This window comes from Aulonocara stuartgranti (genome assembly GCF_965226115.1).
Source record: "Aulonocara stuartgranti genome assembly, chromosome: 15".
In the NCBI taxonomy this organism is placed as follows: Eukaryota; Metazoa; Chordata; class Actinopteri; order Cichliformes; family Cichlidae; genus Aulonocara; species Aulonocara stuartgranti.
In genome coordinates, this window is record NC_138951.1 from 22207218 (window position 1) to 22231812 (window position 24595).

General features: G+C 40.8%; 1 protein-coding gene across 1 annotated transcript; it reads left to right on the forward strand.

Annotated features, from left to right (window-relative positions):
* Window positions 1-2793: 2793 nt before the first annotated feature.
* LOC309688734 (uncharacterized protein) lies at window positions 2794-8830 on the forward strand. Its single transcript, XM_082504671.1, has 2 exons — window positions 2794-5838; window positions 6018-8830. The coding sequence occupies exon 1, from the start codon at window positions 3408-3410 to the stop codon at window positions 4143-4145; it is 738 nt and encodes a 245-aa protein (XP_082360797.1). The 5' UTR covers window positions 2794-3407; the 3' UTR covers window positions 4146-5838; window positions 6018-8830.
* The last annotated feature ends 15765 nt before the right edge of the window (window positions 8831-24595 follow it).

Here is a 24595-nt window from a genome sequence, read left to right on the forward strand (position 1 = left end):
CTGCACATACACCTGCAGCCAGTTCCACTTTCCTATATTGTTTGCCTCATTTATCTAGCTGTATTATGCTTTTGTTGTAATTCATTTCTTGCATGTTTCCTTGCATTTAACCACATGAAACCACATGGCACCTGTTTGTGTTCATATGTGTCCTCCATGCAGCTGTTCTAACACATCTGTAAACATCTGGCTGAGGCCAGGGCTGTGCACGATGTTCACCTATTTGCCATGGCTCAGGTGGGGGCAGGGCACTCAACTTTCCTCACCCTAGACTTAAGGACAGATGTTGGGACATGCCGTGCCCTAGCATAGGAGCGGTCCTGATGTCGGTCGACCTGGGTGGGAAGGCTAACGCTGAATTGGTTGCTGAGCTGCTGCTGTGATAAGCCTTTAGTGTGGAACTGCTGCTGCTGTGATGAGATTGATGAGCGGTGTTGCTAAGGACCACGTTTCCTTTTAGACCATTTGGATGAAGCGGGCCATGACTGTCTCAGCCTAACCTGCTCTTATTTGCAACACTTAAATACTGTTTACTGACTAAACTATTCTCTGGAATGTAAATAAAGAACAAGATCTATATTTGTATTTGTTGACCTTATATCAAATTTCCATATAGACAAGGCCACGAGCTGCATTGTTGTTGTGAGATTGTTAAATACTTGTACACTTAAACATTATTTGTTAGAACATAGTAAAATGATACAGCTGTCATACTGAGAAGCCGAAAAGCTGAGCTACTCAGCTAACCTTTTCTTCTAGCCTCAAGTAAGGAAAACATTATTAATATAGTAACTTTTCCAGATGTACTGACCATAGCAATTTTATTTATATAGCACATATCATTATACTTAAACTCAATGTGCATAATGCAGTAGATAAAAAAGGGGTTAAGATTTGCATGTTTATAGTGTCTTAAATGTCATAGTGTTTAAAGTGCAAGCACATTTGTATAGCCTTTCTTCACTGCTGTATTGTGTTTCTTCCATTATAGACACCACTGATTTGTCTGCAGCAGCTAAAAAGTCAACAAAACAAAGTAAGTGACATTAAAATGAAGAAGAGAAAATGAAGAAGTAACATCACTCATCAAATACAAACATAAATAGTCAACATCTGAGGAACTATTCAGTGAATTGTGCAGACAGTCTTAAAGACAGAGCAGTTCTGATACTGTTTGAAATTGAAGATAAGATATAACAGAGAAAGAGACACATGTTGAAACAGGTGGGATGGAAAGAGATTGTAGTACTCCCAACTTACCTCTCATTACATCTGAGAGAGGGTAAAAGGTAAAACGGGTGTATTGCAATAGAGTCCGTCCGATGAGGAGTGTGTGTGTGATTGTCTGTCCTACCGCACTACTTGTACAGTAGAGGATTGTAGTCCATCAATGTGCAAATGAATGTGCAAGTACCACTATGAAAGCATGAAACTCATAAATCTTACAACACAAAATAAGTATTATTAAATTAGTAAAATTAGTATCCGCAATAAAGATTTTTTCATACATTGTATACATTCTACCACAGGCAAAGTTGCCTCCATTTTTATAGTTTTTATTAATATTTTGTAATAATTTATTTGTAATAACCTATTCTGTTTTGGGAGTGTATTTTTATGTATTATATTATACATACACATTAAAAGTGAATCTCTGTCCAAAAAGTGCACTCAGTTTACTTTTTACTCACTATGAGCATCATTCATTATTCTCCCCCAGTAATTAAGGGCAGGATATGTATTTTTTTTTTTTTATTCCAATTCATTCTTCTTTGGCAGCATTTAAATAACCTTGATCAGATTTGATGGTTTTCTTACAGACTTTTCAAAAAAGTGTTTTGCTTTTCTTTCACAAATGTGGGGATTAAATTGTGTTAAAATGTACAAAACAGTGATGTCATGTTTTGTGACGAGGACCCAGGCACAGAGAGACTTGTTGAATTTAAGAATCTTATGATTTAATAAAGAAATTTGCAGACTTGCACAGAGATGGTAAAATTATGATGACTGATAATGGAGATGAAGACAACAGACGATGAGGACAGGGAGGAACAGGGGTTTAAATGCACCAAAGTGACAGTCAGAGAGAACTCGGGACAAAATTTAAGGATGCAGGGACTGACAAACAGATTTATCTTGCCTGGCTGGGCTCTGATCCTAGAATCGCCCCTGGTCTTTACGCTGTCAGCTGCCTCTTCTTCTCTCATTCTCCCCCCTCCCTCTCCTGCTGCTACTTCAATCATGAAACTGATCAATGATCAGCTGATCGGCGTTTCTGCCGCAAGTCCCATCTCTCTTGCTTGTTTATCTCCCGCTTTGCGCCAGAAAGAGGAAACTAGCAGAGGTCGCGTTAAACAGCAGAAGCGCCTTTAAACTTGATAAGCTGTTGTTAGAATTTATTTAATATTATTTTCTAGTATCAGCTGATGTTTGTTGGAGCCACGGCTGTAAAAGCTGCTGGTCATCCAATCCAATCCAATCCAACTTTATTTATATAGCACTTTTAAAAACAACAAAGTTGACCAAAGTGCTTTCCAATAATAAAACAGAGATAGCAGTTAAAACCATACTTTAAGCATACAATGAAATCAATAAACAAAACAAATATATAATTGAAAAAGAAGATAAAAATAAATCAACATGAGTAAAATAAACAATAAGATATACAATGAATAAGATTAACAAAGTAAAAAGATTAAGAATGACCAACAGCTGACTAAAAACTGACTACAAACTGGCTCTGATAACACTCAGTCTCACTTGGTAAATTTCATTCATCTTCCGCCCCCCTCCCATGTGGTGTAGTCATGATATCGCTTTGGTTATCTGGTGAGAGGGAAACATGAAGATGAAACCAGGAGATGTCCTTACTGAATCATCAGAGCTGAACAGGTGATAGAGAAACAGGTTTACCTTTTAGGTGACATGAATGGTGTCATGGTCCTGAGTCTGAGGACTCTGTGTTTTGTGTTTCTTTATATTCTTCTATATTCTTGTTTATTCTGCCGTGTCTTTTGTTTAGGTTTGCTATGTGTTAGTGTGTTGTTTCATGCCTGCCTGTGTTCCCTCTGTTTGTCCATGGTGTCACTGTGTCTGCTCGTGAGTCTGCCTGCCAAGTTCAGTGTCCGTTCTGGTTCTCTGTGTCTGTTAGTTTCCTGTTTTATTCTGAGAGTTCATGTCTCATGTCAATGTGTTCAGTTTTACCTTTCTCTTGTCTCGTTAGCCTAATTTCTCCCAGCTGTGTCTCCCTCCTGTTGCCCATTTCCTAATTACTCCCCTGTGTATTTAAGCCCTGTGTTTTCCTGTGCTCCCTGTTGTGTTGTACCTGCAACTTGCTGTGTGTTCATGAGTTCCAGGCCTCCTGCACCTCAGTTTAGAGTTTTGTTTGCTTTTGTGAGTTTTACTTTATGTTGAAGTTTTGTTCCAGCAATAAAGCTGCATTTTCAGTTGAAACCTCGTTTCCTAAGAGTCCTGCATTTTGGGTCCACCGCTCCTGCCTGCCTGCCATACAGCCAACCATGACAGAACGACGTGACCATAACCTGGACCCAGCAGGCTCATCTCGGGAGAGCGATCTCACCCGCGTCATGGGCCTCATAAAGCGAATTTCCCACACGAAGGATACTAAGGCAATGGCGATTGGATTAAATGCTATCGGAACAATCCTCGAGGGAAATCCACATCTCCGCCAACTTAAGGGATTTATGAGCTTAATGGACGAGCTGCACGAAGCCCAGGAGGTTCTTCAGGCTCGGGAGCTAGCAGTCTTTGCTCGTTTGCAGTACTCCACTCTGAGGCCTCCGCAGCAACCACAGCAGCAGACGGAGCTCGCCACGAAGCAGTGTGAGCTCCCTGCAACACAGCAGCAGCCGAACATGGAGCTTTCTGCGACACCACAGCGATCGCCGCGGCAGGATATCAACCCCTTGCCGTGGCCACAGAGTGAACTACTGACTCCGGTCTGCTCCAACTATCGCTCGCCAGCCTCTTTCCTTGCGGCCATATGGTTGCAGGATGAAGAGTCTGCCTCTCCGCCATTGCCGTTCTCCTCTGCAGTCTGTACTCCCACTTCCAGGAGGAAGCACCGGAGCCATCACCATTCCTCGCTACAGCCGCACTCTAGCACCTCCAATCAGCAGCTGTGAGTAACCACGACAGTTCTTCCCGCACTCTTTCTGGGCATAACAATAAAACTGACTGTTTCTTCTGCTCCACCTGAGCCTGTTAACCCCGTATCAGCTATCCCTGAATCAGCTAAAGCTGCGGCTTCCACCCCAGAGACAATTAACCTAAGCTCTGAGAACATTAAGACTGTTTTATTCTCTGAACTGCCACCTCAAGAGACTGTTCAGTGTGCGCCCAAATGTTTTTTTTTTTTTTCTTGGACTGCAGACACTCATTTAAAGACCTCAAGTGGTAATGTTGCAGATATTGAAACATTCTTCAGGGCCTCCCCAGAGTCTGAGTGCCCTCCCTCAGCAGACCCCGGACCGCTAGAGGCTAAAGAGCCAGCATTTCCCGAATCATTTAAAAGCTCCACTGAGGCAGCTCGCTTGGCTGCTCCGGCCAGCAGCTCGCTTGGCTGCTCCGGCCAGCAGCTCGCTTGGCTGCTCCGGCCAGCAGCTCGCTTGGCTGCTCCGGCCAGCAGCTCATATTTCAGGACAGCATCAAGTAGCTCAGGGCCCGAGGAGCCCGTCCAGCCTCCTGCCTTGTCTGCTGACGGTTCTGGCGAGACCGTTCAGCCACCACCATCTCCACCACCTGCAACTTCCACACCACCAGCTATGTCAACTGGGTCACCAACCTGGTCGGCCCCCCGACTGTTTGACTTATGAACTTTTGTGCCGGCAACCTCCGGGTCGGCCTCTCGAACTGTTTGATCTGCTTCCCATGCTCCAGTGTTTTGGGTATGGTTGCCTGCCACACAGCCAACCATGACAAATGGGTTGAAGGAAAGCTATGAACTGTTTCTGAGAGACAACTTACACCAGGATCCTTTTCTGTGTAGCTGACAGCTGGGAACTGTGCAGGGGTGGGTCTAGCAAAGTTTTGCCAGGGGGCCAGGTAGAGCATTAACAGGGAAAGGGGGGCACAAAGAAATACTTTTCTTTCTTATTCTCATTTAAAATTTCTAGCTTTTAACAAATAATTATCTGACTCTTCCAACTGTTTTCATTCAAAGGCTTTATGGTTTTTCCTATAACACCTGGTAGGCCGGTCTCTAGTCAAAATGTCCGGGCTGATTTTGTTTTGTCCCAGTCCAGCCCTGTTTATAGCACACGTTGACTTCACAGTATATTTCGTGCATGCTTCATAGCCAATGTATCTGTAAGGCTGACCTGTCAGTCCCTCATGCCAAAAAGCAATTAAAGCAAAGTATACTTAATGACATGAACCTGGTAAAACTAGCAGAATAGTAATATATATTTTTTAAGTTGTTGTAATCAGCAAGCACAGGAAAAAATTACACTTTAAAACAGCCCATTTTTGAAGTTTTATGACTGCTCAAAGTACTTTAAGATACTAAAAGATACTCTGAAAAAGATCGACTTAAAAATATACTCTTACTTGTCATGTTTTCTAATCGCAACACAGACACGCAGATGAGAAGTGATACGGCCTTTCTATCATGTCTTTCGAAGTGTTATCAGTGTGGGCGTGGTTAAACAGGAAAAAGTTGTGTGCAAATGTGACTTGTGGCTTAAATCGCTTATTGCATATACTAGGACACTGGTGTGAATGTATTTTTAAAGCTTGTGTAATAGAAGAAATAAAAGAGACAGTGAGGAACAATGATTACAGTCTTTGTGTTTTGGATACCAGCACTTTGGTTTACAGGTAAGGATCCATTTAAAAGACATAACAGAAATATACAGAAAGTTCTACCTTCAAATGTTACTTCATAACATGCAGACAGGCGTGCCTAAAAATGCCTAAAGATTAGAGTCATTATATTGTTACTGGAAAATGTGACTATGTCAGACAACTCATGAATGTAATTCTGCTTTATTTCACAGGGGTATAATGAGGAAGATGATGAAACAGTGAAGCAGGAAAATGCCCAGCCTTCTGATGAGGGCTGAACAACATCAGTGTGCTATATATTTGCACAAGAACCTTTAAAACAGAAACTCATTTTAACTCAGTATAAATTTGGGCAGCATTTAAGTCCTAATGCAATGCAGTAATCGTATTTCACTAAATATATTTTCTGTTATTAGTTATTAAAACATTTCTATTTTTGGACCAGAAAAGAACAAGAAGAAAAAAACCAAGCAAAGCAAAAACTACTGGTGTCCCTCAATCTGTAGGTGTAGAGAATAATGGTACATAATCAAAATATTACGACCAATACATGACAAAACAATTCAGGCTGAGGCACTTTTATTCCTTGATTTGGAAAAGGAATAAAATGCTCCTATTTAAGTAGGCAATGGGCATTAATAGATCTTCATACCCTGAATGGGTAAACTGTCTTAAAGCCTATTAACATATTTTAAGGAACCCAATGGATCTTTTTGCCTCTGTGGCACTCCAAGGCACAGCCTAGTTCTTTAAAAAGCAGTTGTACAGAATATCTGCTGATATTCACCAAAGCAGCTGTATCAAAAAATATCTCTCCATGTACAAATGTCAGAATGGCGATGGTCTGCAGAATGTATCTGATAGGTTTGTAGCTTGAACCCATCCGCTGGAACGTTGAAGACAATATAATTACACTGCAAAGCAAGACACAAGTAGGCAAAGTTCTTCATGTTACTCATGCATGAGGGAGTCCTGCCTGGAGCCAAGTGTCGTTCCACCACTTGACCTCCGTCAGACTCTCAGCCAGGCTCCCCATAGCACTCCTTTTATTGTGGTTACATGAATATGCATAGGGTCATTAACATATAGCATCTTACATAGGTATACATGTAAACAAAGAATACTGTGTGTGTGTGTGTGTGTGTGTGTGTGTGTGTGTGTGGGGTCAGAGTGTGACCCCATAAACGACTTCCTTAACCTGCTGGTCTGGAAAATCCAACAGTTCATCTAAACAAAAAGCACTTAGACTAGAACAGACGTAGCTACATTAATCCTACCATAAAACAATAAGGGAAGGTACGACCTCTCTCGTGCTCCCAGGATGTGGGTGTGCATTCTAGTGTGGAATACACACCAAGCCTTTGCAGCCTGCTAAAGATCACACAACCTATCACTACACAATTAATTATACACCTCTAAGCATACATGGTTAAATATTTCTAAGCATAAATGACAATCAACAATACAAAACCTAACAGTATCATATGCAGAGATGGGCAGTAACGTGTTACTTGTAACCCCTAAACTTCCAAGCAAGCACCGCGTGCGCTACGACGTAATGGGAAATTCACAGAGAAACTCGCGGATTCTTCAACTGACCGCTGCGGCACACCTGCACCAGGGCAAACATCCGCCCACCCCACTCCTGCTTTACAGGTCAAAATAGAGCAACAGGACCGCTAGTCTTTGACTTTATTTATTTTCTGCTGTGTTTTACTTGCATCTATTTGAAAGGGAGAGTGTAAACACAAAAAAATATTTTATTTTATGTGCTGGAATGTGTAGAAAATAGGTTTAAATATTAAACAAATTTCTTCCAGTCAGTGAATGTTGCATATAATTAAATTTTTGCTTGATGCATAAAGTTAAAAGGTTAAAACTAATAAAACAAGTTTTAAAAAGAGACTTTTCCATTTGATTACATTCTGTATGATGGATTATGCAAAAAAGTAGAATTGGGCTGAAAGAGCTATTGCTTTATCATCTATTCAGGTTGTAAATCGTGTTTTTAAAAAGTAACTAAGTAATTAATTACTTTTGAAAATAAGTAATCAGTAAAGTAATGGGATTACTTTTTAGGGAAGTAATCAGTTACTGATTACTTTTTTCAAGTAACTTGACCAACACTGATCATATGTGCTCACCTGTCTTAACCTTGACATCAAATATATCAATAATAAATATTTGTTATATTTTTATATTTTATATTTTGTGCTTTATATCCATTCGTGCAAGCACTTCGACATGTAAAGGTTAATATAATTTAGACCTGAGTTGAGGAATTTTTCAACTGTAAAAACTTGAACTTATTTTTATGACTGTCAGTAAGAAGTAGTTGGAAATGAATTAGGGGAAGTTTTTGTAAGGCATGTTTTTAAAGATGTGCTCTAATGAGCTTTGAGTCTTATAGTTATAATATTTTAGCATAACGCAATTTGCAAATAAAGAAATGCTTAAGAACTCTGTTGTTGTTTTGTATCTTATGTTCTTCCAGTCAGGCCTCCTATTTCCATTCTTAAACTTGTGTGTCATTTGAATACAGCCACTTGCCTTTTCACCTCTTACTTTTTAAAGCCATTTTAGAGCTTTTTACAGTTTGATAAATGATTCCACTTTTGAAAATGTACTGCAGTCCCAAAGCAAAGTTCCTTGTTTGGATCTTTGTTTTGTAGGTAGACAATGCTTTCAGATATGGAAAGGGAAAATCTGTAAGTTTGAATTAAATGTTACTCAAACTGTAGCACCGTACTGTAGTGATGTGGGAATCTCAACAGTATTGAACATGGCGGCACGTTAATGATTACAAACATTTTTCAGTCATTAGTTTTCTCTGCCAGCCTTTAAGGTAATAAAACAAAAATCGAGCTATAATTTCATAAACTTCAGCACTCTGGAGTACAATAATGAAGATCTGAGAAGTATTTCGTATAAAGACATGGATTCCCTTCAGCAGCAAAGGAGCTACACCCACCAAAAAAAACTGCCTTGACGAATTCCCAAGAGCAGCCTCTACATCAGGGGTGTCCAACTCAGAGGCGGAGCCAGACATTTGAAACACCCGGGGCTTAGCCCAAAGAGTAGTATTCATGTGGGATTTTTTTTTTTTTTTTTGGGGGGGGGGGGTGTAGAAATGACTGAAAGATTAATAGGCTCTGTTCAAAAAAGAATGACTTCATATAGGGAAAAATATATATCACATGTGCAGGACACCTTAAACTAGTTTTTTAATTAAGCAGCAAGGCAGAACAAGGTCAGGGCTGCATCAAGACACGAGGACTAAACCCCAATTCAACCAGACCCAGAACTGATCCAGAATTAAAACAGGACTACAACAGTTCAAAATCAGGACTACTGAGGACTTAACCAAGACAGAACCAGAATCAGAACTAGATGATAGTAGCACTAAAAATCATCATAGACCTGCACTACACTTATTTTTTAATTCTACCAAAGTCCACTATTTAGATTGAGAAAAGTTTATATAATTATTTAGCCTTGTTGTGCAAACAAGCCTGCAGAACTTAATAAATACAGAATTTGAAAAATAACAAACCTAAAAAGAAACACTAGGTACGAGATACATGAGGACCTGTGATACGGTGATACTTTTGGTAAACAACCATTTGACTAACATGTGTGTCTCACCTGCTCTTGTTCATCTGTTCTGTCCTCGTTCTCCTCTCTCTCCCTCTTTGTGCTGACAATCATCAAATATACAGTTGAAACCAGATATTTACTCTTCAGATAAAAACACTTTTTTAATTGTAACATCAAATCAGACTAAATGTTTATTTTTTTAGATTGATAAATATAAAAACATATTTGTTAACTTTAAGAGTAAAGAGAGAAATCGTCTGTATTTCTTAATTGCAAATGGCACCAAATTGTATTCAAACTTGAGCCACACTTATGGAGCTCCACAGTTCTTTTTCTGGTGTTTTGGTTGATATCTCTTGATTTTCCCATGTCAAAGAAACAGGCTCTGTGTTTTGCCTTATATGCATCTACAGCTGTGCCACCAATTTACTCACATGGACTCTACTAACCTATCAGAAGCTTCTTCAGCTCAGAATGGAATCGTCTGGAGTTTCTTATTAATTAACAATAAACTTAGTGTACATGTACTCCTAAATTTGATGAAAGTGATAAAAATAGCTCTGTCTCTCTTTATTCTGAAATTTAACTAATTCAAAAGATATTTCAATATTTATCTAAAACAAAAGTTTAATCTAAATTGATGTTGTGCAGTAAAAATGTTTTATGTTTTCTCCCTAAAGTGTAAATATCTGGTTACAAATGTGAATATCCTGCTGTGTACTGAAATCCCTCTTGTTTTGCATACAAATATACTGAACAACATACAAAGCATAATATATAAAATAACATTTACCTGAGTTTTTTCTTTGAAAGAAGCCTCGAATGTCCATTCTTATGTTTCAGTACATAACTGAAACCGATTTAGTCGGGGAGGGTAAGAACTGAAAATATGAAATAAACACACGTAAGCTAAGACTCTAAAAAAAAATAGCATTTGTTCGGCTTTTCATTTTGCCATTTGTTGATTCACTTGAAGAGCAAGTAACGTAATATTGGTCAAGTGATCAGTTTCATATCAATCTTTCGTGATGCACCGTCATATTTACATTATTTGTACGGTACGAATGATTTACTTTGGAACCTGCTCAAACTTAAGGTCTCCTTAGTATGGCTGGCTCCGTCTCTCCAACAGCGCACTGACGGGCAGCAGCTGCCCCGCCCCCTCGCTCAGTCGCTTAGTGCCTGAGCTTGGATCATACCAATATCAGGGGGGGATTCACGCACAGTCGTAAATTCCCACAGTGTGCACTATGTGCTTCGAATATTGTGTGTACTTTTTGTTTTATACAGTTGTCAGCCAGGCATCTAACTATGAAAAAATTACACTCCAAAAGACCCCGGGCTTCTGACAAAACAACCCGGGCTTAAGCCCCGTAAGCCACCCCCACGCTCCGCCCCTGGTCCAACTCCAGGCCTCAAGGGCCAGTGTCCTGCAGGTTTTAGATGTGTCCTTGATCCAACAAAGCTGATTTAAATGGCTAAATTACCTCCTCAACATGTCTTGAAGTTCTCCAGAGGCCTGGTAATGAACTAATCATTCGATTCAGGTGTGTTGACCCAGGGTGATATGTAAAACCTGCAGGACACCGGCCCTTGAGGCCTTAAGTTGGACACCCCTGCTCTACATACACCAGTGATAAGGTGGACTCGGAATCTATAGATAAGGAATTGTCCAGTTCTGACACATGCCTGTCCTTACTGGAAATTCTCTACAGTGGAAAACTCAGTGGAGTTCAGCCAGCAGCAGGTGGAATCACTTTTTGCAGAAAATGCAGACCTCAGAGTTGGTAAATTCCCTCACCGAGACTCTTGGAAGAAACTGTGATTGAGGGATGATGGACTACTTGTTTTAAGGCATCCTGGAGAAAGCAGGAGAAGACCCAGAAACAAAGATGAGAGAGTTCATCCAGACTTACCTGAAACTCCTGGTATAAAACAGCAGCTTTCATAGTGCCTTTCATGTTGCATATTTAATGTTTCTGATATCCAAATATTTGATGCTATTAACTTTTTTTTTTTTTTTTTTTTTTTATCTGTTTTCTTTTTTATTTCATGTTTTATTTTTTTAATATAGATGAAATCAAGAAATAGCGGGGGTATCTTTGTAGTTACATGCAGGAAATAAAAATAGGTCAACAATACAATTTGAGTTCAATTTAAAGGTCTTATTTTCAGGATAATGAATGTTTATGAGCAACACATTTCCAGGGTAAAGTGTCATCAACAGAGATGATAATGTCCTGTAACAAGGTCTCAGTCTGGCCTGTGTCATGAATTTGATCAGAATGACCCACAGTATCCTTACCTGAACCATTATGGACTCTTCATCAAAGCAAAGGATTAAATCATGGAAAGTTTTGCACTCAGTTATTGTTTTTTTTTTTTTTTTTTAATTAAATGACATCAGAAACAGCAGTATGCGACATTACGTGATGGCAGAGCTTCAGTTCATCCTTTGTCATTTTTTTTTTTTTTTTTTTTTTTTTTTTTAATAAATAGGACAGGGGGAATGAATGAGAGAGAGAGGGGGAGAGAAAGAAAGAAAACCAAAGGGGAGAAGAGACGGTGAGAAGGGGGGGGAAGAGAGACAAAAAAAAAAAAACTCCTGGGTCACCTGTATGGAGAAAAAACAAACAAACAAACAAACAAACAAACAAACAGAGGAGACAGCAAACAACAAAGAGCAACATAATAATAGAGAAAACAAAGCACCATCACAATAAACTAGCTAGTCATAGATATCAGTATTTACTAAGTAATAAACGATATTGTGCAGCACGCAAGATAGACAGCGCACAGTGTGCTTTGAGGCAGCAGCCAAGAAAGCTTTAGTCCGCGTCTGTGAATACCCATGTGTGCATACCTGTGTGGATCAGCATGCTTGCATTCCAAAGGTTTCTCCATGTAATGATCTGCTAGGGAGTGTGGGGGGGCCACAGCCCCGTCCTCCAGGGTGTGAAGCGGGTATGGAGGAGATCAAAACTCCAGACATCCAGAGGCCCCCAGAACACAAGAGACCATGGAAGACCAACAGAGGGGCAGCCGCGCCACTGTTCCAGTAAGAGCTGAGGAGAGTCCCAGATGAGGGCTCACTCAGCAGCCGCGGAGCAGAAGCCAGGGGGGGTTGCAGTGACGCGCCCGTGAGCTCCGCCGGCCCCCAGCTGCGCCTGAGTGACCGAGCCCTAGGCCGAGAGGCCGGGGGCACCCCACCTCCAAAGGGGCCCGAGCGAGCCCCAGGCCCCAGGCCCCGACAAGCGGCCGCCAAGGAGTGAGCCGGTGTGTACCCGGACGCCCACCCCCAGACACAAAGAACCACCAACACACCGACACCTGAGGGAGTCCGCCACCGGCAGGGGAAGTGGTGGTGGGTGGAGATAGGCCTCCAAACCTTGGAGGGCCTGAGGTGTCCCCAGAGAGGTGGCGTCTGATACCCAACCTGACATATAGACACAGACATACAGGCACACACAGACACAAACATCCATTCCCACCCTCATGCTCTCATATGCACTCACTCCACACTCAACCAACGTGGAGACAGACATAAAGAGACGCTGTACACACAATCACACTCCCCAAGCGTACTCTACAAACCGGGTCTAGGTACCCTTGCCCCTGGAGGGGGGAATTGCACCCAGACCCAGGTGGTGTTACCCTTTTCCCTGCGGTGGGGAGAGGCAGACCACCCCGACTCCGCAGCAGCAGGGAGGCCCCACACCCCAGACCGCAGTCGGACGGCCAACTCCTCCTACTAGCCCCCCCGCTCCAGCAGGCCGCAGAGAATGGGGGTGGGAGAAGACTCTTGAAGTTCTCCAGAGGCCTGGTAATGAACTAATCATTCGATTCAGGTGTGTTGACCCAGGGTGATATGTAAAACCTGCAGGACACCGGCCCTTGAGGCCTTAAGTTGGACACCCCTGCTCTACATACACCAGTGATAAGGTGGACTCGGAATCTATAGATAAGGAATTGTCCAGTTCTGACACATGCCTGTCCTTACTGGAAATTCTCTACAGTGGAAAACTCAGTGGAGTTCAGCCAGCAGCAGGTGGAATCACTTTTTGCAGAAAATGCAGACCTCAGAGTTGGTAAATTCCCTCACCGAGACTCTTGGAAGAAACTGTGATTGAGGGATGATGGACTACTTGTTTTAAGGCATCCTGGAGAAAGCAGGAGAAGACCCAGAAACAAAGATGAGAGAGTTCATCCAGACTTACCTGAAACTCCTGGTATAAAACAGCAGCTTTCATAGTGCCTTTCATGTTGCATATTTAATGTTTCTGATATCCAAATATTTGATGCTATTAACACGATTACTGCAATACTTGATTAGAAGGGGGTAGATCAACATTTTTGATTAATTGACTTTGTGGGGGAACTGTCAACCCAGGAAGTTCCTGTTGTCATCATATTAGCTTCCTGTCCTGTTCTCATCATAACAACTGCCCCCTGCTGGCTGAAACAATGTACCTTCAAACTTTCAGCACTGTTAACATATTGCCATCTATCACTTTTACAGCAGCAGTCACTTTGTTTTGCAAAAATGTGAAAGATTATTAGGAAAAATTTACCTAAACTAACACTCCCTTCAGTAGTTCTAACGCAGCAATAGTAACATTGCTTGATTTGGGAAGATTCACTAACATTAAAAAAAAAAAAATCAGACAGCGTGTCTTAGACAGAGAAGGTCACAGCTGAGGATGCTGGTCTTTAAACCAGTAGAAAGTTCAGGGACAAAAAGAAGATCAAGAGATTTCTGCTGTTATCTGTGTGATTAAGAGTCAAAATGTTAATTGCTCAAAATATCTCATCATGTCATAATAAATGCGTCATAACTTTTGCACTGTCCACTTCCTGCTGTGACAAAACAAATTTCCCACGTGTGGGACTAATAAAGGTTATCTTATCTTATCTTATCTTATCTTAAAATATCCATCATCCAGCAGTTCTCTTCTGATTATTCTTATTATTTTCTTGGGTCATAATACAATATCATAATAATAATCTCTACATTGAGGTTTTCTGAAATGTTTTATCCTTTTTTTTTCCTTCCACCAGGCACTGAATATATAAAAAAAAAACATTGCAGTCATGTTAACCCGCTCTATTCTGAAATGCAAATACAAAGTTAAGTGGCTGTATGAGGATATATTAATTTTTTTTTTTAAAGATATGAAGACTGCAAGAAATCAGTTCTATTTTACTCTGTAACTGTTGACATGAAGAAGATGCGTATAGAAACATGATAGTTGAATTCGATTGGATGAAAATATTTTCATTAATAAAGTAAATGCGGTATGAAAAGGAAAAAAAAACAAAACGCTTGGACACTGCTAGCATGGGGCGCCCACACAAACTCAAAGCAAGAGATAAAGCATAGCTGAATATGTTTCCAAACCAACTCCATTCTAAGCCAAAGACTAGAAAATATGGTGAAGCATATCTTCCTTTTGGTTTCACCTGCACAAGTGCCGAGGTAGGTCTCCCCTGCAGAATTGCTTTTCCCTTCATGGGGAGCACGGGCTGGGCTCTCCAAATCACGGACAAACAGTATCCCACATTCTTTTAGTTCACAAACACTTCTTGTAATGACTAACTACTCATGACATTTTGGAGATGTTAGCTCTTTATATACAGTAAAGTTACAGTGGGATACAAAGGATACAAATAATATCAGGCTGATCCTGCCACGATTTGTTCCCTCGGTTCAAATCACGGACTAACAGTATCCTACAGTTGTTTATGTTTTTAAACCCATTTTGCACAGAGAGGCATTTTTTGAAAAATGTATTGATAGCAATGTTGAATATTATTACACAGGAAAAAAACAACTACACATAAAATAATTACACCGTGACGCCTCTGCCTTTGTAAATGGAGGGACAGTAACTGCATGTGTATATGTAAGCGTGTAAACCTGCAAATAGTCAGATTAACAGTATTTTGTCTCTATCTGCCATTCTGTAATTCATCTCATGTAAACAATAACGTGGCGCACAGTGTGATGTGAAAAAAGTCACATACCTTTGACGTCGCGTGACGAACTCTGTATTCCTCGTCCACACGGAAAAGTAAAAAAGGAGTTTTAAAAAAATCTCAGTGGACGAAACAGCTGCGTTTTCAAAAAAATTCCCGTGTAGGTGTGGACGTAGCGTAAAACAGTTAGTAGTGTATTTTATTACTACCTGTAATTTATTGCAGTTTACTTGTATTTGTTAATTGTTTACTAAATGTTTGAGGTGTGAAATAAACAGCAATGGAGCAAAATATGGTTGTGTGTAGTTGGAGGATGTGCTTGTGCGTGCACGCGCGTACATTTTTCTTGAAGAAAAAGGGGGGCCTAGCAAAATAGTTTGGGAACCGCTGAGCTAACTAATGTCTGTACAACAATGTACACACAGTGTGTGTGAATAATGTGTGCGAATAAGAAAGGTAAATCTAGCTTACAGGCAGAATAAAGAGTAAGCTCACAGACTTATCTACAAACACGATGGATTAAAGAGTAAAATGTTTTGCCAGGATTTTGGGTTGATTAATAGGCCTCATTGAGCAGTGTGCAAGTCTTCAGTGGATTTTGAGATATATTTCCTGTAATTGTTTCAGGAGTGAAGTGTATCGGTTTCATAACTTCAAAGTGGTAGTACAAACATCTAAATCAAAGTTGGTTGAATTTAAAGATTTTTATTTTTGTGGACTGTGTACTGAAAGGAACAGGTGTAGACTGCACATTAGTGATGTGCGATACCACTGATTTCCTTTCCGATCCGATACCAAGTAATATTCAGGGTGGTATCGACGATACTGATCCGATACCGATACTTTGTACAAAAACTTATTTTATTTATTGTATCTCAAATTATAGCGTCATAATGATTACAAGATTACTTGTTCTTATCACTTAATAATGCAGAGTTGTGCTATTTGAACATGTGGCCCCCCACCTTCTTCAAATCCAACAAAAGTGGTATCAAACGTTTGTGCTGGTTTGTGCTGCAAAAATTTTCGTTTGTGCTACCATCATTTTAAAGATATTAATAAAAATTTCTATAGGTCATCAGAGGTCAACCAGCCCCCCCCCCCCCCCCCCACACATTAATTAAATCAAACAAAATGGGTGTCAATCAACTGTGCTACGTTTGTGCTGGTTTGTGCTGCGAAAATTGTCGTTTGCGCTGCCTCTGTTTTAAAGATATTAATGAAAATGTAAAGGTCAATAGGTCAACCAGCCCCCCCACATTACCCAAATCAAACAAAATTGATGTCAAACGTTTGTGCTACGTTTGTGCTGGTTTGTGCTGCTAAAATTGTCGTTTGTGCTGCTATCATTTTAAAGATATTACCAAAAATTTCTAGAGGTCATCAGAGGTCAACCAGCCCCCCCCCCCCCCCCCCCCCACACACACACACACACACACATTAATGGAATCAAACAAAACTGGTGTCAATCAACTGTGCTACGTTTGTGCTGGCTTGTGCTGCTAAAATTGTCGTTTGTGCCGCTTTCATTTTAAAGATATTACCAAAAGTTTCTAAAGCTCAACCAGCCACTTTCTTTACTGTAAAGAAATTGAGAGATATTAACCAGCATTGGATATTTTTTTCTTATGATCACACTCTTAAACCTAGTAATCAAACTGCTATAACTTATTTAAAAACTAGGTTAAATATAGCATTTAAAATAATTAATGCATTCGGTTGGAGAAAAAACTTTATTTGCTGGTAACAAAATACAAAACTACGAGAACAATGTAGTATATATATGTCCTGTTAGAAAAGGTAAATACATGGAACTGTCTGAGCCTCACAAGTCTAATACAATAACTGAAAAATAACAGCTATTTCCATCATCTAACTCACAAACTAGAAAAGGACTTTCTTTCATGAGATCTTGCCATCATTCCTTTGTGTAGAGCACAGCGTGCGGACATACGCTGGTGTTTTCAGATGCTATGGTTACATCCTTTCTTAGGTCATCATACATCTCCCAGATGTACGGGGTCCTGTTACAGAATGTCAGATAATGCCCGAGTGTTTCTGGTGTTGGGCCCTCCTGAAATGTAATGACTGCTTTCAGTGTGAATTTCTCTCCTTGAAGTAGCAGAGTGGATGGGAATTCAGTAAGCAAAAACCTTTTTGGACTGTGAAAACTGTGCTCCAGAGTTTCTGTAGAGCATTTTCCAAGGTCTGTGTCAATCCATACAAGGTCTCTCAGGGTGAAACTGTGACAAACAGTCCCTGTGCAAAGTTGCTTTCCTGATGAATCTGTTTTAAATGCTGTTGGAGATGCATCAGGACTTTCGATTGGTCTTAGGCATGGCGATGCTGGAAGGTTGAGCCCTTGTTCAACAGCAGACTGAAGGTGAGCTATGCCAGAAGCTGAGAGGACTGACAGATCAATGGAAACAAAAGGTATTTGCCTTGTGTTTGGTGTGTAAAGTTTGCAGTACTGGGAGGAACACTGTCTTGTGAAGTGAACACTTGGATTTTCCGTCATTGTTTTTTGAATTACTGTGGACACATGGCATTGTGCATCAACACGATGAACACCAGTCTTCAACTGAACAGGGCAGAATATTGAGCTCAGCACCTCTGCCCTCAATGAATAGGCATGTTGAGTGACACCCTTTGAAGCAAGGGATTTCACAAGCTGGAATACTTTGTTCTCCTCTGAACTATTCAACATGTTTTGAGCAGTACGACTGTCACAGTAAGCACAGCACAGACTTTGACAGAAGGCATCAAAGGCACAGGTGTTCAAGGGGAGAGGTATGAGGTCAATTTCCTCTTCTTTGGTGGAACTGCAAGGCATCTCCAGTTTTCCAAAGCTGCTGTTTCTTCAATGTCCATGTCTGTGTCAATTTTGGGCTCCTGAGAGGGGTTATCATCCACTTCCTGCTCCACAAAGGCTTTGTGTGGATACTGACGCTTCATTGTACCATCCTGTCTGGCAACCTCTGCTTCTTTTCGTATTTGTTTTGCAGAACAGATCCGCATGTTCCCTTCAATAAAACCAAGATGACGTGCAATGAATTTATCTATCCTCATAGGGAGATTTTCATGCTTGAACAGACCATGTTTAATGTTCTTGAACTCTGCTTCAACATTAGCTGAAGTTGCAGTGAGTTTTTCGCTCTGAAATAGGGGAACCATTACTCCAGTCCAGAGTGGTAGGTATCCTCCCAATCTAATTAGGTGTGGGACGAGCTCAGGTAGATAGTGCATAGTCTCGATCACCATGCTCTTCAGCATGGCACCTGCTCCCCTCACAAATATCTGCCACCCACTGCCTTAAGTCAGTGTTTATTTCTGTGCATGGATCCAATCTAATGTCTTCTTCTTCCTTGTCATCAGAAACAGCCATAGTCTCATCTGCAATTTTTCTTTTCAGATTTGATTTGGACACTTATGACATAATGGGGTTTCCAAAACTGTCACAGCCTTCTGTCTCACTTAATGCCACAATAGCAATGCTGCGTATTAGGACCTTTGCTTCTTCCAAGGATTGGGACTTGACAAGTTGTGCCATTGATCGCATGTAGAAATCCCTCACCCGATGAGGCTTTTTTCTCAAACAGTCCCACTGGCAAATCATTTTGATTAAGTGTGCCACATCCACTCTGATGAAACATGGTGGTAGTTTGTAGGATTTTTTCCGAAGCAAGACACCAAAGCATTCATTAATGTAGCTCTTCAAATCTGAATGATGTGTTAAAGCCTTAACTAAAGCACCAAGTAAAGCTAAGGAGAAATCACAGATGGCCTCCTTTGGGATTGGTGCTCCAGCATGAATCCATTCCGATAACCATCTTGTGATTGCCTGGACATCATGTCTCTCTGACAACATTTGCACCACTGGAACGTGAGAGTTGTCCCTTCCTGTTAGCACACCTTGATACAGGAAGATATTTCCAGACAAACCATTAGGCCTGAGAAGCTTTTTTACAACTGAGCCAGTCGCATCAAAGGCGACTATGGGGTGCTTTTCAGTCTTGTACATCAGCATTTGAGTGTGACTCCAGTAGTGACAGAAGAACTTGTCTAATCCAATGTCCCAAATGCTTACACTGTGAGGGGAACTGTATTTTAATGAGTGGAGAGACAGTATTGGGTTTTTATGAGCAACTTCTAGTTGATTTTGTTTGTGTTTGGCTTTGCACAGAGTTGTCAAATTTGGTAGATGGCTTGGCTCTGGATCACCAAAGTCCATCAGCTTTGCTGCCTCTGATGCTCTCCACACATGGGGCTGCAGTCTGCCTTCACAAAGTTCTTTTGTTACTTGTGCCCTCAGACTTCCGGACATGGCTCTCTTAGAAAAGCCAGTGTGCATGCATTCATCCGTGTTTGCCATTACACACTTCAGCACCATTGAGCAGTGATTTTCAGGTTCCTTATCACATGTAATGTACAGCTGGCCACTACACTCTTTGCAAAAGTCTCTGATTTTAATAAAACAAGATACAGTTCTGGGGTACACCTTGGCTCGTTTAAAAGTAATGGTGCATGTACTTTTAACCTCTTTCCAGATTCCCTGGTTTACAACATGAGTCCATGTACCTGGCTTCAAAATTGTGTATTCCCTTTTCTTGAAAGTATTCTTTTTGTATGTGACTTTATGTGGAATCATATGTATCCACTGTTCAAATGGGAGTTCCACATTGAAAGTCTTGCAGTCTTTGTTTTGAAAAGGAGAGCTGGTGTCCCGTTTGGATCTTTAGCCATCAGAATTGTTGTCTTAAGGCCAAGAAAGATGCCAAGCGGATTTATTTTACCAAGTGAATCATCATGGCCTTGCCAATACTGCAATTTTGTCCACCACTGATTTCTTTGGCATCTGTCAAGCAAAAATTAAAAATGTGATATATTACTGCTCAAATTTGGTTATAACTTTAATTCTACATCTTTAAGTGGACATAAAATTACTTACTTTGATACACTGTTTTGACGTAGTAAATTGAAGTGTTGATGATTGCTGTTGCTCATGGGATCTAGCTTAAAAATGCAAATAAGACAGCTAGCACATGTTTTCTTCAACTGTTGTTTTTTTCTCTCAGAAGAAGAATGTGTATGATAGCACCCCCTGGTGATCACAAACCAAACACAGGTCGCTATGTTTGGGTTTTTTTGGCAGAGTTTATCAGTTTATCCTTAACACGATCTAGTTCAAAATTCATTTGATCGGTATAAAAATGAATTTAGTCAATGTTCAAAGCTCATCATTAAAATACTTGTAGATAAATCCAGACTCTGTTGAGATAAATCTGTGTCTGTGTCAATCCCACACGTGTTTAATAGCCCACTCATTTAATAGCCCTTTGTGACCATGGCTACAGAAGTTTTACTCTTGCAAAAAATATAGGTCGGCCCTTTCAGGTAACATTGACAGTTACCTAAGATTCACAGTTCTGCAGGCTGTTTGGAGCCTTTGAGTTCAGATTTGCTCAATCACTGAAGTGCACTCCTGTGTATGTTAATTTTATACAACTTGCTCATGACAGCCCACATACAAATGACAGCACTTTTGTTAATATTAGCATTTGACTTAAAAGCTACAGTTCACATATTATTAGTAGGGGTGCAACGATATTCGTATCGATATTGAACCGTTCGATACAGTGCTTTCGGTTCGGTACGCATATGTATCGAACAATACAAAATTTGTAATTTATTTTATCAACTTTCCTTCTGACGATGCTGTCTGTGTTGAGCGCTCAGTGAATCTGCGTTCGACTACTCCGCCTAGGCTACACTGTCGAGCGCAGATCCACTGAGCGCTCGACAGTGTAACGACACAGACAGCATCGTCAGAAGGAAGAGCGCAGGGAAAGCTAGCGAGACAGAAGTTAAGCTCTCCTTGCAACATGGCAAATTGAACGTCCCCCACCCTCATTCAGATCTGGCGTTTGGAATTATTTTGGTTTTCATGTGATGTATGACCCTGAAGGTAAGCGCGTCATGGACTAAAGTAAAACAGTATGTTGGATGTGCCACGCAATGCTCAATTACATGTGTGGGAACTAGTGTGTTAGCGCAGTTAGCTCGTTAATGTGTTGGCTGTCTAGCCCCATGCACGGGGCTATCAGGGGTAGCTCGTTAACGGAGATTTGCCGTGTTGTGGCGTTAACGTCATTTCAATGAGATTAACCTGAAAGCACTAGTGGGAACACAACGAATATGACTGCACATTTACATCATCCTAGTGCAAAAACAACAAGCATGCATGCTACAAACTTTAGCCGAGTCATTTAGACAGCCGTTAGCACATGAGTCTCCTTATGGGGACCTGATATGTTTAATATGCTGCTGAGAATATAGCCCAGAAGAAGCGTATAGTATAGCTTTTATTTTGGAAAGAGCCATTTCTCTGTAATAAACTCTCTTTTCCAAAGATGCATGATTCTTCAATCAGATACAGGGCTCGCAATATCGCTAGCCTGACGTCCCGGGGCTAGCGATTTTTCCAGTCGAGCCACCAAAATCTATCTCTGTCCTGCCCGTCGGGTTATTGTAGGAAGGAAAAATATATGTCAATGCTTTTACATTTTTTCGGAAATGTAGCTGGGTAATTATGTCATTGGCATCGGTGAGCCACTGTCAATATGTGACATATTGAAATCGCGTTTGAATTTGCGCTTGTTTTTTTGCTTTCACTTTGCAATCGCGTGAACTGTGTATAGAGAGCGACAGTACTGATTGGTGAGTGATGATAATTTGCGCACCAATTCCTCTGACATCGTCTTATCAATCGTTAGCTTACTATGCAAACATGACAAGTGAAATCTCCCGCAGCTTAAACATGTGAGAGGTTGATTGCGCAGAGAATCGCTGAGCGTTATGTGAGTGCGTGTGTAAAAGCAGCAGGATATATATTTCAGTTCTGCTGAGCCAAATAAGACAGGTCAGGGTGAAGAAGTGACAGCCAAAGAAAAGCTTACCACAAAACGGAGAAGTTATGACAAATGAGACTATAAGGCAAAAAGAAAGTGCAGCTTTATGGTTTCATGGACAAAAGAATTTCTGTGGCTGTGATATGATGAGCTATATAACCAGGGCTGCACATAAGTGGTCCGCAGGTGCGCATTCACTGTCAAAATAAAAAACACGCACAAGGGTTAGGGTTAAATTTAAAAACTGTACTTTTGAGTTAAAATATATATTTATAATTTTAATAAATGACAAATTAAAAAGGCGTGAACATTTTTTTGTATCGAAAAAAATATCGAACCGTGACACCAAAGTATCGAACCGAACCGAACCGTGAATTTTGTGTATCGTTGCACCCCTAATTATTAGGTTAATGTTTTAACAACCATTAGCATTTTAGCATATACCCTGCTGGTAGCACACTAGATGGAGTAAGGTAATGTTAAGAAACATGGTAGTCAGTGATCCACAACCAGCTTATTGGCTCAAAACACCTTATCTAATTATAAACGCACCTACTGGCATGCCCCTTTAAATTTCTTCATAAATGTTGTTTAATGTTATTATTACGGCAGCACGGTAGTTAGCACTGTTGCCGCACAGCAAGAAGGTCCTGAGTTCAATTCCACCATCACGTCAGGGTCTTTCTGTGTGGAGTTTGCAGGTTCTCTCCCCGTGTTTGCGTGGGTTCTCTCCGGGCTCTCTCCAAAGGCATGCAGCTTGTGGTGATAGGTTAATTGGTTAATCCGAATTGCCCATAGGTGTGAATGTGAGTGTGAATGGCTGTCTGTCCCTGTGTGTTGGCCCTGTGACAGACTGGCAACCTGTCCAGGATGTACCCTGCCTCTTGCCCTATGACAGCTGGGATATATTCCAGCACCCCCTGCGACCCTTAAAAGGATACGCAAATGGATGGAATTTTATTAATATATTTAAAATAATAGCACTACAAACAGCACTACCCTTTGACGTTTGCATTTTCATAAATATCTTTAAAACAGAGGCAGCACAAATGACAATTTTTGCAGCACAAACGTAGCACAAACGTTTGACACCAGTTTTGTTCGATTCCATTACTGTGGGGGGGCTGGTTGACCTCTGATGACCTCTAGAAATTTTTATCAATATCTTTAAAATGAAAGCGGCACAAACGACAATTTTAGCAGCACAAACCAGCACAAACGTAGCACAGTTGATTGACACCAGTTTTGTTTGATTCCATTAATGTGGGGGGGCTGGTTGACCTCTGATGACCTCTAGAAATTTTCTTGAATATCTTTAAAATGATAGCAGCACAAACGACAATTTTATCAGCACAAACCAGCACAAACGTAGCACAAACATTTGACATCAATTTTGTTCAATTCCATTAATGTGGGGGAGCTGGTTGACCTTTTGACCTTTACATTTTCATTAATATCTTTAAAATGAAGGCGGCACAAATGACAATTTTTGCAGTACAAACCAGCACAAACGTAGCACACACGTTTGACATCAATTTTGTTTGATTTGGATAATGTGGGGGGGCTGGTTGACCTTTTGACCTTTACATTTTCATTAATATCTTTAAAATGAAAGCGGCAAAAACGACAATTTTTGCAGCACAAACCAGCACAAACGTAGCACAGTTGATTGACACCCATTTTTTTAAATTTAATTAATGTGGGGGGGCTGGTTGACCTCTGATGACCTATAGAAATTTCAATTAATATCTTTAAAATGATAGCAGCACAAATGAAAAATTTAGCAGCACAAACCAGCACAGACGTAGCACAAACGTTTGATACCACTTTTGTTGGATTTGAAGAAGGTGGGGGGGGCCAACTTCACTCACATCCCTGTCCTCCTCTTCAGTTCGTCTCGACATACGCTCGTCATATCGGAGAAAAATAAAAAATGTAATCCGATCCATTAAATATCACGAAAGCACCTCACAAAACTTGCAACACGCCGTAACTCGCCTCAGAACGTTAGCACGTCGGAGCAGTGTGGTCACGTGATAGAGCGGCTGTGGCATGCGGGACCTGTCGGTGGTCTGGATAGCATGTGGAGCTTCGCTAGCAACCCGGCATTTCATCTCCGACAAAGTTATCCCCGAGAGAAGTAAAGCAAGTGTGTAAGTCCATCTCTGAATGTAAAGCATTCCTGCGTTAAGCTTAACAACCGATTTATGGAGCGACTGCCTCTTCTCTCTTCCTCCCTCTCCTGCTGCTACTTCAATCATGAAACTGCTTAATGATCAGCTGATCGGCTTTTCTGTCGCGAGTCCGTC

What these genes read in the sequence shown, in the direction of transcription:
- LOC309688734 (XM_082504671.1), top strand. Translation starts at nt 3,408, where the DNA reads ATGTTGAAGTTTTGTTCCAGCAATAAAGCTGCATTTTCAGTTGAAACC.